The sequence below is a fragment of the Ascidia mentula genome, chromosome 4 (genome assembly GCF_947561715.1).
Source record: "Ascidia mentula chromosome 4, kaAscMent1.1, whole genome shotgun sequence".
Lineage (NCBI taxonomy): Eukaryota > Metazoa > Chordata > Ascidiacea > Phlebobranchia > Ascidiidae > Ascidia > Ascidia mentula.
In genome coordinates, this window is record NC_138569.1 from 11,540,131 (window position 1) to 11,556,578 (window position 16,448).

General features: G+C 35.1%; 1 protein-coding gene across 3 annotated transcripts; it reads left to right on the forward strand.

The window, feature by feature from the left end:
• The first annotated feature begins 318 nt into the window (after positions 1 to 318).
• LOC145897575 (protein phosphatase 1 regulatory subunit 21-like) lies at positions 319 to 15,941 on the forward strand. 3 transcript variants are annotated; one of them, XM_082985921.1, is made up of 20 exons: positions 319 to 450; positions 2,904 to 2,972; positions 3,051 to 3,191; positions 4,342 to 4,434; positions 5,312 to 5,437; positions 5,513 to 5,610; positions 7,996 to 8,143; positions 8,495 to 8,644; positions 8,703 to 8,887; positions 8,938 to 9,074; positions 11,830 to 11,922; positions 11,977 to 12,132; positions 12,261 to 12,445; positions 13,532 to 13,627; positions 13,720 to 13,800; positions 13,953 to 13,988; positions 14,054 to 14,164; positions 14,220 to 14,318; positions 14,368 to 14,490; positions 14,545 to 15,941. In XM_082985921.1, the coding sequence occupies exons 1-20, from the start codon at positions 400 to 402 to the stop codon at positions 14,560 to 14,562; spliced, it is 2,196 nt and encodes a 731-aa protein (XP_082842047.1). In that variant the 5' UTR covers positions 319 to 399; the 3' UTR covers positions 14,563 to 15,941. The 3 variants fall into 3 exon arrangements, with proteins under 3 accessions (XP_082842047.1, XP_082842048.1, XP_082842050.1); XM_082985922.1 differs by having other exon boundaries at positions 12,282 to 12,445; XM_082985924.1 differs by lacking the exons at positions 14,220 to 14,318; positions 14,368 to 14,490; positions 14,545 to 15,941 and having other exon boundaries at positions 14,037 to 14,067.
• Positions 15,942 to 16,448: the final 507 nt, after the last annotated feature.

Genomic DNA, 16,448 nt, shown 5'->3' on the forward strand with positions numbered 1-16,448 from the left:
CGTTAATTAGCACTAGATTCTTGTCGGATACTGAGATTTAAAACAAATATAGAGGCGTAGAGTATTTTGGCACGCGGTTGAATGTGACGTACCCCCCCGTAGTGAAATACCTAAAATCGCTTGTGTTTGTAGTCATTCCGATGGAAAACGTGGGATTTTCTGTCAGTAATTTATGTGTACTAGCTGTCCAGTTTGATTTTGGTTTACATAATGAGAAGTACTGTGATTTATAGACAGAACAAACACGTTTGTATCTTATAAACCATCTCGTGAAATAGTGATCATTGATACGGAACGCTTCTTTTGAAAAAAACATATTCGGATTCTGCCAGAATGACAATAGTGTGTAGGAAGTAGAGTCTGATCAGTGTTTTTGTATCAGCTTCGGGTGGCGAAAGAATGGCCGAATTATCACCGAAGTACCAAAAACTAGCCCTCGAGTATGCCAAGGTAAATATTCAACAACTTGTGTTAAACAGTTTGATTATTTCTATTGACACAAGTTTATTCATGACGTTTTTCTTTGCCTAAACGTAAATTTTCGTTTTTGGTGCTTCATACATTATACATATATTCATATTTTCGCTTAAACAAAAGGTGTCAAAAATGTTGCAGGTAAGGATTGCAAAAATTAAAAAAAAAACTTATAGATTTGCAGAAATTGTCGAGAAATATAATATGTATCAAGCACCCAAAGTGAAAGTTTACGCACAGGCAAAGGAAAATGTGTGGAATTAACGGCAAGTAGTGCATCTGGCGGTTACATAGCTATGGTGTGCGCTTGTACTTCCTTGTTAGTAGGAAAAGTCGTAGCATATTCGAATTAGCAGTTCGCAAACTGCGAACCATTATTGGAGTTGTTGCGAGTTTGCGACCTGTTTTTGGAATAATTGTGAAGCAACATGAAGCAGATTATAAGGCGCCATATTCTTCTATATCAAACAACGTTGTTAACTTTTCTTGGCAATGTCAACGACTATTTACTTTTAATCCTTGTATTTTGTCAAACCACTATTGCACAATAAATACTTTAGGAAGTCAATGAATCTATAGCGAAGTATTACCGAACAAATATTGAATCAACGAGTTTAAAACAGTAGGTTTCAAGCTTTTTTATATTTTGTGCACTGACAAAAAATGCTGTTAATTCCAGATGTTTTTCTTCAAATGCTTATATTCTGTGACAATTCTGCTTAAAATGCCCAAACATAAAATTTTCCTGCAAAGAGATTTTTCACTGCGCTACATGTATTTTATTGAAGAACCCCTATATAAACCAATGCATTTTCAGCCAATCTCTGGCAGGTGAGAAGTACCAAGTTTTCTAATTTATAAAAATTCAATTAGGCTATCATGGTCATCTGTCTGAAACCGTACCATGTGATGCATCACATATATGTATCACTTGAAAAGTAATCTCAAACCAACTGTCAGGCTTTCATCTGGTTACAATCAAAACAGATTGCCTAGATACAATGTGTTTCCATTTCTTTTAATCTGGGTCCTCCGAAATGGTGCTAAACCCCCAAACTGGCAATTTTGTGAGAGTTTGTTGCCCTTCAGAAATTAGTTTATACTCAAAAAATTACTTATTCATTTGAGAAATTCCCACATTAACCTTACTCAGCGAAGTTTTTGCCATCATTTGAGCTGTAGAGTAACTGCAGGTTATATTTAACTTTCTTGCGTAATTTGGTGCCCAAGTCCACATCTCCTTTCTTTGAAAAATACTTTTGTCAAACTTAAAATTGTTTATGAAAATCTCCTGCAAAACTGCCTCATGCTTAAAGTTGACATTGTTTCTAAACACAGTGGTCAAATTCTTGCAATAACTTGCTGCCACTGAAACAAAATTAAGTTGGATACTGATGAAATTACTGTTCTAAAACTGAGTCAAAAAGTGTAAATCTTTTTTCCAGAAAATTCAAGCCACAACTAATACTATATTGGTTAAAAAAAACAGATCAATTACACAACTGCATTTCTCTTGAGTAATAGCCTCTAGATCAGAAGTAGGTACTTTTCCACAAGCAGGCAAGAAATTGTAAAAAATTTGATAGGCCTTTGGTAAAAGATAAAAACGTCATAAAGTGGTGTTTACTCTCCTGCTTTTGAACTAATATATAATAATTAATTTTTAAATACTATAAACATAAGCAAAAAAATATGCATTTAACTGCAGTATAAATAATTTTGCCCTGTTTTGTGGCCTGCATTATGTTACTTCTGTAGTAGCATTTAAACTAGAAAATTTTCTCTTCATCCCAGTATTATTTTCATTTACATTTTCAGTGTAATCTGACCCTTTCCTTTGTCTTTATAATGATTTTTCACATTTGCAGGTTAAAAGTCAGAGAAGTACAATGTATGCAAATGCAATGTTACTGTACTCAAAACCGACAGTTTACAACAACTCCTGTTTGCAATCATGTTCCCACCTCTGACTGTTACATATAGCTGGCAACATAAATTTCTCCAATTGCTTTTGTTTCAAAACAATCTAAGTTGACATGAGAATAAACTAAAAGAGAGTGACAAACATGCACAAGAAAGCATTGGTGAATATGAGCAAAAAGTTATTTACCAATTTCACAGCAAAAATATTTATTTGAACAAATATTGCGATGTGAAACACAAAGATGAATTTTTTAAATAGTAAGGTAATGAAGTGTTTCAATCATCATCACCAGCCATGTCACATTATGTTTATTTTCCTATTTTTAAGTAATTTCTATATCTATGAAGGGTGTTTTTTTGTGCTCCATATATGTTAAAAAAAAAAAAAATTAATCACAATATAATCATGTGAAAGGTTTTATGGTTACAGTATTACATGAAAATATAGCAAACAAAATGAAAAAAGCTGGTAATCTCATTTCAACAACAAAATATTTATATTTTAGTTGAAAGCTCAAAACCAAGTCCTGAAAAAGGGAATTCGGGATGAAAAACAAAATGCAACACAGTATAAGGTGATTTATTTGAATATTTAAATATATTGTAAAGAAACATGAATCCTTTGATTGTAGAGTTTAAAATTTTTTTTGTAGGATGATTTGCAAAAAAGGGACCAAACCATTCGCCGGTTGCAACAGGAAATTGATAGTAGCAACTTTAGAAGTATACAGATGGCCAAAAGAATTGAGTTATTGCAGGATGAATTAGAAAAGGCAAGAAAAATGAAATCCCAGGTAGCAACAGTAGTATATATTTTATCAAATTAGCATTTGGTTTTTAAAACCCCACTTGTCATATCTCTATTTGAAAAGCTGGTGCGGAAAAGGTACTACTTTAAAAACTATTTTTTTGCAAAATGATTGTTGTACATTTTTGTTTTGTTGGTGGCTCATGTCAAATCAACCCAAAAATGACATTCTAAACCAGGGGTGATATCCGTTTTTAATTTGGGCGAATTTTTGTTAGATTAAGATGCCCACTGCCAGTGTTTGTTTTTGAAGATTATAACCATAGTGACCATGGCATAGGCTAGCTGGTAGACTAGCAGGCACACAGATTTCCACTTGTGGTACCTTTAGGTCAATCGTCGATATGTTGGGTACCAAACTAGGTACCAATCAACATAGACAAACCACTATGGCCAAACAATTGTTTGTGATTCAAGAGCACTATCGCCCCGGCTTTCACCCAAATCATATTATATGCACAAAAGAGCCATAATAGTTAATGAGAGCTGCAGATAGGTGTACACACTGTTCCGACGTGTAAGGTCTCATCAGTGCAGCTGGTGACCTGTCTGCAGCTCTCATTGACTATTATGGCCCTTTTGCACATATAATACCCATACTGTATTGTCAATTACGGATATGTACTATATTAATTAATCAAAAATAGCAGTATATGTAGTATATGTTCATTTTTATGGGGTGTGTGTTGGGTCAGTACCATGTAATCGCATGAAGTACACCAAACTTTGATAGGCCAAGTGCAGCTTTATTTGTGGCAAACCCTAAAACTAAAAAAGTTAACTAAAAAATATTTGTTCTATAGAAGGCTATAAATGAAATTATAATTGGATGTACTTTTTTGTCATTTATTTCTTTTGCAAAACGCACCTACATGTTTTAGTCGAAATATTGCTCAACCAGGCGTTGAAAAATTGTGTGGACAATTGATTGCACGCTTCTGTAATTCTATTTTCAACCCCATGATTCCTCTAAATTATTTGATGCTTTTTAACTAGCTAGTATGTATCATTTATTTTAGTGCATTGAGAATTTGTACAAACAACTACAATGTTTGCCAAAATGAAATTTGCTTTGTTTATAAAAAGTTTACTAAACTGTGTTTCATGAAAATCTGAGTTGAGCATTGTTATGACAGCTCCAAAACGAAAATCCTCTCGGTAGTCTTTCCAGTTTATTTGATGAGGACTTGAAAAACAAAATTAAAGAAAATGAAATGCTACACTTACTGGTGAGTTACTTATATATTTCCCAAATTTTTTTTACAATGTGAAAAATCCTATTTTTCGTCTGTTTGCATAATGCTACTTGGCTTTAAAATGCTAATTCACAAAAAAGCACGATCAGTACCATTTTCATACACTCAATTTCCAACCCTGGCATATTAATGGTATAGACATCATAGCAATGTTAGTTTAGCTGGAAAAAATGTAAAGTAGCACCTGGCTCAGATTTAATGAAAAATAACGTTTGTTTGGTAACAACGCAATATGTTTCGTAATAATGACCAGTTTAAGCACAATGCTTTTTTAACTGAACATAAAAGAAAGTGTTGTCCTTTTATGTAAATTTAAAAATAATTGCGTTTATGTAGCGAAGACAGACAAAATGTATTTCACAAAAGGTTAGGAGGCTTTTGCTACCAGAGTCTACACCCAAGTAAAATGGTTGGCTCTTCAATAGTAAATAGAAGATTGCTGTCAAAGCTGTGAATTTGCGTGAACAATATGTTAGGAAGAAAAGAAGTATTGTACAGTAGTTATTCAATTTATGTACTTTGGTTGGTAACTATAGCATTCACTATCTGTCTGCGCCTAGTCGAACACTGACGCCAGCTGTCAAACACTCAGAACGGTGAAAAAGGCAAAAATCTACCTCTTGGTTCTGTACACTTTCATCAACTAGATCAGAAAAAAATATGAGGATTTGTACAGTTGGGGTAGCTAATTATTGAAGCCATTATTTGTGGTCACATTTATGCTTTCAACTGTTTGTTGTGATTTTTCTTGCATTTAATAGACTTTTAGACTTAATAGACTAAAAACATGTTATGCTCTTAAGATACTGCAGTTGCAGCTACTTATTGTTTGTTTTACATATTTCTTTAGGTAGATCAGGCTGAAGCTAAAGCCAACCAGTTGCAGGAAGATTTATCAAAGCAATTATCAACAGAAAAACAGTTAAACAATACTATTGCGGAAAACTTTAAAGCATTTGAAACTATCTCAAAAAATGTGGGTTTATTAGATACTGTATTACTGGTCACAAAAACTGTTTATATAAGTCAGATTCTAAATGTCTTTCTTCAGGAGTGTGAACAGCTCATGAAAGAAAAAATCATGTTGGAACAACAAATTAAACAAAGTGAAATTATAATACAGGAGACAGAATGTGATTTCCAAGGACGGTAATATTTGTGATGGGGTTAAATTGAATTTCATATTTCTGTACAGTCGTATGTTTACAAGTTTGGAAGATTCACTATTTCTTTGTTCATAACGCACGTAGAGCAGAAAATGTGTTGAATCCCTGCATAAGGAAAGAACAACAAAGACATGCACGCCCAATATGACATTGGTTTAGTAAATTCCTTTCATGCTACCAGTGCTATACAAAGACACATGGATTTGCTTGTGTTTGCTTTGCGCCCAAACTCACAACTTTAAGCAAATGGTGCCAAACGCCGATACTGTACTTGCACTTTTGCAAGTGGGTACCTCTCAGAAATATTTTATACTGTTTTTAATCATTCGGGAAATTCCTACTTAAATGTTACTCAGTGATATGTTCACTACCCTTTGGGCCACAGATTAACTACATTTTATTTTTAACTGCTCATGGAATTTGGTTCAGATGTTAGGTCATACATTCAAAGTAACATGACATACTCTAATATATCATGCACAGGTTAATTACATGGCAATATGTCTCTTTACATGTTGCTGAAGAATTCTAGTAAGTGTCATGTTTGACTTTTCTTAGTAATGAAGTGCAAGGTATATAAGGGGTATGTTAATTCAAAAGATAAAATTCACCTGAATTGGAAAAACTGCTGCTTTATCTCCGAAAAACACCTAATGATAAAGTGCATTTTTTGTAAAATGTAAAATTTTTTATTAGTACACCACTGAATGTTAAACTTTCATGGATTAATTGTTCATACTTTTAAACAAGCATTAGGTTTGCAGGCTTGGCAGCCCAGGCATTGCAGCCTAGCAGGATCAGCCACTTTTTCCTGACAAGTTGGAGCAAGATTTGAAAAATCAAGCTCCTGGTGAGGTTTGAATTCACGACCATGGGCTAACCAGGCCCAACGCTCTACCAACTGAGCTACAGGAGCTCAGTGGTTTCATGGGGTATATTGTGGCCAAGGTACACTAGTGCGCAAGCGCACAACTTGCCAGGCAACCTTCACATATACGTAGGGGGTCTCTACCACCGTATCAGATAATGCAGTAATATTTCATGCAATGGCATGATTGGCAGGATCACCCCACTGCTCAGGTCCTTGCTTGGCGATCACAACTATCGTATCGCGATCATTAGGTTTGCAAGCTTGGCAGCCCAGGCATTGTAGCCTAGCTGAATCAGCCACTTTTTCCTGACAAGTCGGAGCAAGATTTGAAAAATCAAGCTCCCGGTGAGGTTTGAACTCACGACCCTGGGCTAACCAGGCCCAACGCTCTACCAACTGAGCTACTGGAGCTTAGTGGTTTCATAGGGTATATTGTGGCCTAGGTACACTAGTGCGCAAGCGCACAACTTGCCAGGCAACATATGCGTAGCCTCTTTTTCCTGACAAGTCGGAGCAAGATTTGAAAAATCAAGCTCCCGGTGAGGTTTGAACTCGGTGGGGCGATCCTGGCAATCATGCCATTGCATGAAATATTACTGCGTTCCTTTTAAACAAGTAACATTTTATCACAAAACTTTTCCTGCCAAGCCACCTATAGATGTGTCAGGACATGACATTTTTTCTGTAAGTATTCATCATTGACTGTTTAATCGGCCCAAAGACATGTATAGCATAATTGCAAATGGGAAAGGAATAATGGTACTTTTGTCACACGTCAAGCCTTCACTTGTGATCTCACATTTAAGTAAAATACTAGTAAAATGAAAAAAATATATTGTGACTTGTATCTATTACAAAAAACAACACTCACCATTTTCTTTGGACATTCTCCAAAGGATTTTCCCTGGTGTAGGTTACCCATTACAGGGTTGCATGGAAATTTACTTTTAAAAATAGGTTAACCTGTAATTTAGCAGCATGTACTAAGAATAAAGTAGTAAAAACCGAGGGTGTGTAAAAACAGAAAACATTCTGACTCAGAATACCTGCAGCCAATATTTGACTTGTCTGAATATTTAATATGTCGTAAATTTACATATTGGTCATTAAAAGTCACAAACACCATTTAGGTTCTTTTTCAACCATCACGAAACAAAAATTGGCATATAATCCTTTTACCTTTCAACAATATCTACTTGGTTTTGTCAACTGAATTGTTTTGGCCACTATATAATCTTAAGCCTGCCAGAAACTGGTCCATTTGTTATTAGTGTTTTCAACCTTTTTTGTTGTACAATCCATTTAGGCCATTTAATCTTCTTTCAAAAAATAAACATGTTATCTGTTATTTATTTAATAAATTTAACCTATTAACTCTTTGTGAAGATTGGTGTGTCATTGAAATGTTTTTCACTTTGTAATTTAGTTTTTGAAACAACCTTAGATTTTAAGCAAATTTCACCCACTACTAACCTCCATGATGTTTTTTTTATCCAGGATTTCAGATATTTCTTCATGCAATGCCAACCTTCAGACAAAACTTAAAATATTTGAAAAATATTTTGAAAGTTGGCCGAAGTTTAATGATAATGGTACCATGGAGTATAGTTCAACAAAAGTACTTCCTTTTAGTAAAAAAAAACAGGTAACTGATTTAAGAAATAGTTTTAAGAAACTGATTATAATCCTGTGTGGTATGTGTGTGACATAAAACAGTAAAATACACTTACACGCACACACAGCCGCCCTAGATTTAAGCTGTAGTTTATCAAAGAGTTGAAACCTCTGTTGGCGTATTGGTATGCCAGTGCTGGGTGAAGATGAATCTCCACAAAGAAAGAGCAGCTGACAAAATATTGGTGTGTCATTAAAAAATAGAAGCCATCTTTGAATGTTAGTCACACAGACGGCCTAGTAAATACAGTATAACTGATTTGACGTATGGTAATTTTTTTTGCAATGTTAAATTTTAAAACTTTCTTGCATTCTTTATTAGTCTGCAAGTGAAGCAATGGCTAAACAGTTTGTTGTCCTATTAAAAGATCTTTTTAAATGCTTTGGGAACTTCCACAAATACTCAAAAATGAGGTGTCAACTTTATCCTGTTGATTCATCATTGCAGACTTTATCTTATGCAAACCAACAAGTGGGTAATGTTTCTCTAACGATTGTGCATAAACTGATCATACATTTTCTCGGAACAGCTTGTTCATCATTTGAACAGATATGATAAATATCTAATTCCCCTGGAAAAATCACTTGATAATGATTTCGAAACATGTTCTTACTCTCTTTCATTTGAAACTATGAGTGGAATAAAAGATTTTTTAGAAAAATTTTGCCAGTATACTTGGTTTTGGGCAAAAATTTTTCCATATTATTGGAACAGGTACAACATGCCTAGTTTTAATACTCCTTACCATACCGTTACTTTTTTAGTTTGGGTGAGGAATGCGACCTATCAGTATGTGCTCCCACCTTACAGCAAAAAAACACAGAGTATGCATGTCTGTTTCAGCAAATTTTGCCAGCAATATCCAAACTACAGGTGTACACTACAATTTTGTCTTCATGTAGTAAGTTTACAATTTTCTTTTAAAGCTTGGCACCAGCCTTAACAGAGTCTGTTTTGGTTAGCATTTAAACTGTACTGGATTTATTAGGATTGAGACAATGTAATCAATATAATGAACAAATTGCCATAGTTTCAGATATCAACCAAGTATTAAGATGTGGGACCAAAATGCATGACATAATGAAAATATGCTAATATTCGCCCCAAAAAAGTGTTGAAGTACATATGACACGGCCATGACAACTTTGCGTAAAACTAAAGGTACATCTACAACAAACATATATCCAAAGTTTTTCGGTTCCAAGTCAACTAAAAAATGTAGAAAACTGCAGGAAAAGTAACGGCGACCAAAAATCGTAAACCTTTTGCGCTGAGGAGAAAAGGACATTGTTTAGATAGGAGAAGGCGCCTTTTTGCAGATTTTGAATAGTTTTGAACATAGGAGAATCCACAGATCACGTTACCTTAAAGTTCAGGGCAGGATTTTCCATCACACAAAAATATGTCATTGTGACGTCACAAACCAAAGGCTTTTTTGTCCCTAATTAACGGAAGACCATAGGGTATAGCAGAAACAACATAACTCTGTACTTCGATAAGACGGGAATGGTGCGTTTCTTTGATAAGTGACATTACATGACGCCATTTTGGATGTGATGTCATTACTTTAAAGTGCATATGACACGTAAAAATAAAACATGTTAATAATTAAAGAGATATTCATAACTTCAGAACATTTTTGGCGAAAAAAGTAGCTTGATACGACTGGTTTCTGAGATACAGCTAATCAAAGCCGCTGCTAACGAAATCGTGCGAAAGCGAGATATTGTTGCGTGACGTCATAGAAGGCACTTCGGTCGTGCGCGAGTGCTGGCAGCAAGCCTTATGCGTAGGAATGGAAAAGATTGTAAAACTGGTTAAAGCATAATATTACATTAAACAGGGGACAAAAAGTGAACAAGTGCAATAAACGGATTTTGATGTTAATTTAAGCTGTTATTATGTCTTTTTTAGTTGTGTAATAATAAAACAATTTCTGGGACAGGGTGTTCTTGTTGTGACAGCATTTATGATCGCTAACGTGATACATGAACTTTTGAAAACTTGACGGAGACAAACCGTTAGTTTAGCATTGTAGTTTTGTCTACTCACAGTTATGTCGTTTCTGCTATACCCTATATGGCAGTGTTTCTCAAACTTTTTCCAATCACGTACCGCTCATTTGTTTTTTAATACACTGCGTACCACCGTATTACTATACCATAACTGTTATGACATACCACCAATGAATAACAATTTAGCCAATATCACCAGTTGCTTGGATTTCTTTATTGTGCATTTGTGACGCAATAGTATCAACGTGAAATTGTTGCACAGTTGAATACACGATGTCAGAATTACTTCAACAGTGCAACAATTTCACGTTGATACTATTGCGTCCCAAATGCACAATAAAGAAAACCGATATCATGTATTTGCAGCGGTTTTGGCTTCTGCAAAGTGCGGCAAATTGTATAGAGTAGACTAAATCGCGTACCACAGTTTGAGAACCACTGCCCTGTGGTCTTCCGCTAATTAGGGACAAATAAGCCTTTGATTCGTGACGTCACAATGAGAAAGTTTTGTGTGATGCAAAACCCTGTCTTGACCTTTACGGTAACGTAATCTGTGGATTCTCATATGTTACGATTTTTGGTCGCCGTTACTTTTCGTGCAGTTTTCTACATTTTTTAGTTGACGTAGAACCGTGAAACTTTGGATATATGTTTGTTGTAGATGTACCTTTAGTTTTACGCAAAGTTGTCATGGCCGTGTTATATGCACTTTAACCTCCCCTTTGTGTTGACTTTAATTTGATGATTCCAACATTTCTATTTACGAACTATATTGCGAAAAATACATTAGTGGTTGATTGTGGCGAATTAAATGAATCATTTATGACGCGAACTCGTAGGCAACGCTACTGTCGGGCATAAAGTGGTATTATGACAGAATAACTGTGTTGCATAATCAGCTAATTTGGTCGGCCGAAATTCAATTAACCTACTTCCATCTTTTGCTGTGAGTGGACAAAACGACAATGCTAAACTAACGGTTTGTCTCTGTCGTGTTTTCAAAAGTTCATGTATCACGTTAGCGATCATAAATGCTGTAACAACAAGAACACCCTGTCCCAGTAACTGTTTTATTATTACACAACTAAATAAGACATAATAGGTCGAAATAGCGGTCATCTGTCTTCAGCTTAAATTAACATAGATTGTGTTTATTGCACTTGTTCACTTTTTGTCCCCTATTTATTGCAATATTATGCTGCCAGCACTCGCGCACGACCGGAGCGCCTTCTATGACGTCACGCAACTCGCTTTCGCGCGATTTCGTTCGCAGCGGCAAAAGTGCGACTTTGATCAGCTGTATCTCAGAAACCAGTCGCCGTATCAAGCTACTTTTTTCGCCAAAAATGTTCTAAAGTTATGAACATCTCTTAGTTTGATTATTAACATGTTTTCTTTTTACATGTCATGTGCAATTTAACTTTTGATTGGTTATTGCTCGCTTTTGGTATACCGTTGGGAATGCTTTATATGCTGGTAGTTTAAAGTTATTGATATCAATGTATTTCCATTTTGTTAATGTGTTACATACTATCTGGATCTACCGACAAATAGACTGTTGTGTTTTGACACCATAAGAGGTCTTTTTAACCACAATATTGCCAACAAAATGTTTTATAGTATTTATTTTTTATGTTTCAGGTTCTGGTGTTATGAAAGTTTCTCTGGAAAATATTAAATCAGTTATTGGACAAATAATTCTCTCTGTAACTGATTTACATCTCACATTTAAAGGTTATTGATATAAATTGGAAATTGTGCGATTGTCTAACCAATTTTACAATGTAGACATGGTCAAAAAATTTAATGTTAAAATGGTTTTGGAATACCAAATGCCCACTACAACGAAGTCCCAGGAACTTAAACTATCAAATGAATTGTTCATGTCATCCCTTTTATCATTATCCAATGTTTGTGGGAGATTGTCTGGATTTTTGAAAGAAGGTAGCTAATTTACTAAATAAACAGAAAATAGTTTCATGAAGTGCATAGCTAGTATTTGGACTTGTTAAACTTATTTCCGGCCAGAGTATAATTAACGAAAGTGTATATTATCAATCTTTGTACCGAAGCATCAATTTGTGACAATGCAGTGGATGTTTCTACTTCCCCTTTTGTCTTATTGCAAACCCACAAGCAGACAACCAAGTTTTTGTCATCCACTGCTGTTACCCCACCTCCAACTGTTCCCTATTTAAGTGCACTAGAAAGTCAATACCACTGCTCTACCAATGATGAAAAGGACCTCCTGAAACAGGTATTTGTTTTAAAACACCAAAGGATATACTTGTTATCATAACATGTTCTTTGTGAACATGATACCATTTGAAGTGCTGGTCTGTTAGTCAGTATGGGTACTTGTGTGAAAAGCATTTTTATTCTAAGTTGCAACAAAAATTAGTAGACAGTACTCCTTGCAGTGGCAGATCCAGAAAAAATATGAGGGGGTGTGTCCAATTTGGGTATGCCAATTACAGTAGTTTATGCGATTTATCGATTAACTTCGATCCACAAAAACACACGACTTTAAGTTGATTTTTTACTCTTAATGCTTGACCGGTATTAGGCAATATTTCACATCTTAGTGGGACTGTTTTTAATCTTCACCTATTAAAAACAATTCTGCGAAGTACAATGGTCTCTCAGTTGGTAGAGTGTTGGGTCTGTTTAGCCCAGGGTTGTGAGTTCCAACCTCACCGGGAGCTTGGCTTTTCTTATCTTGCTCCGACTTATTAGGAAAAAGTGGCTGATCCAGCTAGGCTGCATTCCCTGGGCTGCTAAGCCTGCAAACCTAATGATTGTTTAGCGCCATATATTTTTGTTGGATATATTTAATTACATATACACATTTTTTTAATCTTGTCAAATAATTTAAATTGCAGAAGAAATGAACAACCAATAAGGCCAAAAATGCTTAGTTAGTGATGAGACAAATTTATGAATAACCAACAAGGCCAAAAATGCTTAGTGTTGACAAGATTGACCAATAGCTGACAAACAATTCGTTGACAAACAGATGTCTCAGCTGTGTTCAAAGGCAAATTTTACCAATATCGTACATAAATTTGTCTCATCAAGTTTGTCTACTTTTTTGCATTTGGCTTTCAGGCAAAACATTGATTTTATTGTTTTAAACCATTCAAGGTTCTTTTTTTTTTGTTTTAGGTAGAATAAATAATTTTATTTAGTATTACAAGTTTTGCAACTAATATGCAGATAAACAATTATTCAGTTATAAAATGGTATGTGCATTGTAACAATGGAACTACAAGGGTTGTAAAGTTGGATGGTAATAAATTGTGAGATTTCAATTCTTCTATCCATCACTACTCTGATTTTGCAGTTAAAAACTCACAGCAACAAGATTTATTTGCTGGAGCAAGAAAAGGAGCATTGGTTGCTTGAAACACAGCTTTTAAAAATGAAGTTTGAAAAAAAGGTATATATTACAGTTGACCAATTTATATGATGAAAGTTAACAAAATTGCCGTACATTTTTGTGCCGGATGTAACATCAGTTTAATTTATTAGGCTCATGTTATGCAAAGTGAATCCTTCAGAGAGGGTATTGCTACATCTACCTGTGATGTGATTTTAGATACAACATCCGAAGTAGGTTTAGAAGAAATGATTCCTTTTTATGCACTTCTAAAAAATAATAAAAAATAGTATGTAACTTGCTCATCAGCAATGGCTTTTTGCTATATACTAAGTGAAACATGATATTTGTAACCAAACTTCATTAACTAAAGTACACTTATTAGTTTGGATACATACAGCTTCAGAGTGAAACAGAAAATGTGAGTGACATTATTTCAAACATTATCATTAACACCTGCAAAATTAAGTAAATATGTTTTTCAAGAGATGCTTTTCCACTGAAGAAATTTTGAAACAACACATGACAAACAGAATATCTGACAGTGCTCAAAAACTTCAACACAAGGAGGCTGAATCTATTTATTTCAAAAGCGAAGTATTCAAATATTTTTCGACAAAAATATTCAGTCTTTAAACTAACAACATTTTAGTGTTTATCTCTTCATAAACATCTTGCAATGTTGTACAAAAAGAAGAGTGCTGTGGAAAAGGATTTGGATATATCCATTCAAACAGTGTCCCAACTTCATGTTAGTTTTTTATAGTTCAGTAAAAGTTATGACATTATACGTAATGCAGGATGAACTTGCACTTACACGACGAAACTATGAAGAACAGTTAAGTTTAATGAGTGAACACTTGGCCACCTTGAACGATAAACTATCCTCTCAGAAAGATGAGATCAATTCTTTAAAAATCCAGGTAGAGTTACTTGAGTTGATGTGCTTGGGTTATGTGTAATTGTTTGTTACATAGAAAATGAGAAAGAGATAGTCTGGACGGCGAGAAAATCTATTGCACAAAATACTGCAATCATTCAACTGTTTGATTCTGTTAATAAATATTGCCAGATTACTTACCACTATATTGGTATTGTGATTTGTGCAAAGTCACCAAAAGGACTTCATGAATTATCTTTGTTCGGATTTTATTGAAGTTTATGTTTTGTGTGGGCATAACAAATGAGCATGTAGTTGCTAGGTATATTTTCTACAAGGAGTAGCCTACTTCACTGCAAGGGGGCATCATATTGTGGAATTTATTGTACCCTACATTTAATCGCAAAAGAACCTATATGGCCATTAAAAAAAATCTGTTTTAAGGTCTTCTGCAATCATGCACCTACCAGCTGTTCAGCCTGTTTGCCAATAACCATTGCTTGGGCTTGTGACTTACATAGACCTAATAAAGTAAATGAAAATAATGCAAAATGCCCCCTGGGGGCATTTACGACCCATATCAGTATTAAATCTGTCCCAGGGGGCAACCTAAAAAATTGCGTAGAAAAGAGTTGGGGCCAACATTTTATTGCAAATTGGATGAGGTTTTTGTGATCCATTTTTTCACAAAACCAACTTTTTTGCAGCCTATTTAGCTGAAATAATGTCCGACCAGGGGACAAATCACAATTTTTTTTTATAGCTACATCCCCAAAAAATATTTTGGCACAAATTTTTAGCTGTATATCCCCTTGAACGTTTTGATGCCTTTTCAACTAATTTTTTCATAGCACCCAGCACCAAATGATTAGCTGACTGAGAAAGGCAAAAATGCACAAAAACTGCACCACACACGCTGAAAATCGAACCATAAATTTGACCCCAATGCATCACCGGTTGCCTTGTAACGTAATTGTTCTCTGTCGTACAAGAGGGACATTCCTCGCGGGCGAAACTTTTTTTAATAGAGATACTGATACGCGGCCTACAAATAGTTCACATGATTTTTTTTAGTTTTATTGCGTTAATTGTTTAACCAACAATCATTCATTAACGCACGTCATTCTTTAATTCGCCTTGTCACGATTCTCGTGCGTTATTAATCTGATAAGCCCGCTCTCGCACGTGAGAGTGCAGCGACCTAAGAGAAATATATCTTGATCAGCTTCTAGTGACCGGAATTTTCCGCTGACCAAAGCCTTATGATTCTTTGTAATCTACGTTTGTTTTATGACATTTTTACCCGGTCAAACGCCTGAAAGTTAGTCGATATAATTGACCGCTTGGGCTGAAAAGCCAGACAGTTTCTGAACCGTAACATTGAACATTTGTACTGTATTCGCATCATTGGATTTACTCGAACTGCATCATTGAAATTACATCTTTTATTGTGAGTACTCGAATAGTTTACTGATTTTAATACAACCCAGTAATTACTAATTGCACAGTGTTGGAGTCTTTATGGAGTCATTGGTAGGTTTTGTGTTCACAGAGTAAACATAACATAAATCCTAGAAGTTGTGAACCCTACGTGATTGACAGAAAAGAGGGTTTGCAACTGTTATTCAGCATCGATTGTCAACGTCCTTGCTTTGCGACACTGTATAAAGCACGGGGATATGCAAATGTATTTTTACAAAAGTGTACGTATGATCCAGATATACAACATCTTAAGGACCTATATGGGTATTAGATAGGAGAAATCCTGTGTTCAAGGCCCTCGGCTGTAATGCATCTAGCGACTGTTCCGCTTGTTTCCCAATGACCGTTGATGGGTCTTGTGACTTACATAGGGACCTAAAATTCTACAAATTTGAAAAAAAAATTGCTCCTGGATGAGACTGTACAGAGCAAGGACTTTTTGGGCCTCCTGGAAGATCATATGACCAACAGGGGGGTATACCCAGCCCTTGGGGGAGGGCATTGACACTTTTTCAGCAA

What these genes read in the sequence shown, in the direction of transcription:
- LOC145897575 (XM_082985921.1), top strand. Translation starts at nt 400, where the DNA reads ATGGCCGAATTATCACCGAAGTACCAAAAACTAGCCCTCGAGTATGCC. An exon ending in AAAATGCAACACAGTATAAG is followed by an intron (nt 2,973 to 3,050) that starts GTGATTTATTTG and finishes TTTTTTTTGTAG; the next exon opens with GATGATTTGCAAAAAAGGGA. An exon ending in CAAGAAAAATGAAATCCCAG is followed by an intron (nt 3,192 to 4,341) that starts GTAGCAACAGTA and finishes TTGTTATGACAG; the next exon opens with CTCCAAAACGAAAATCCTCT.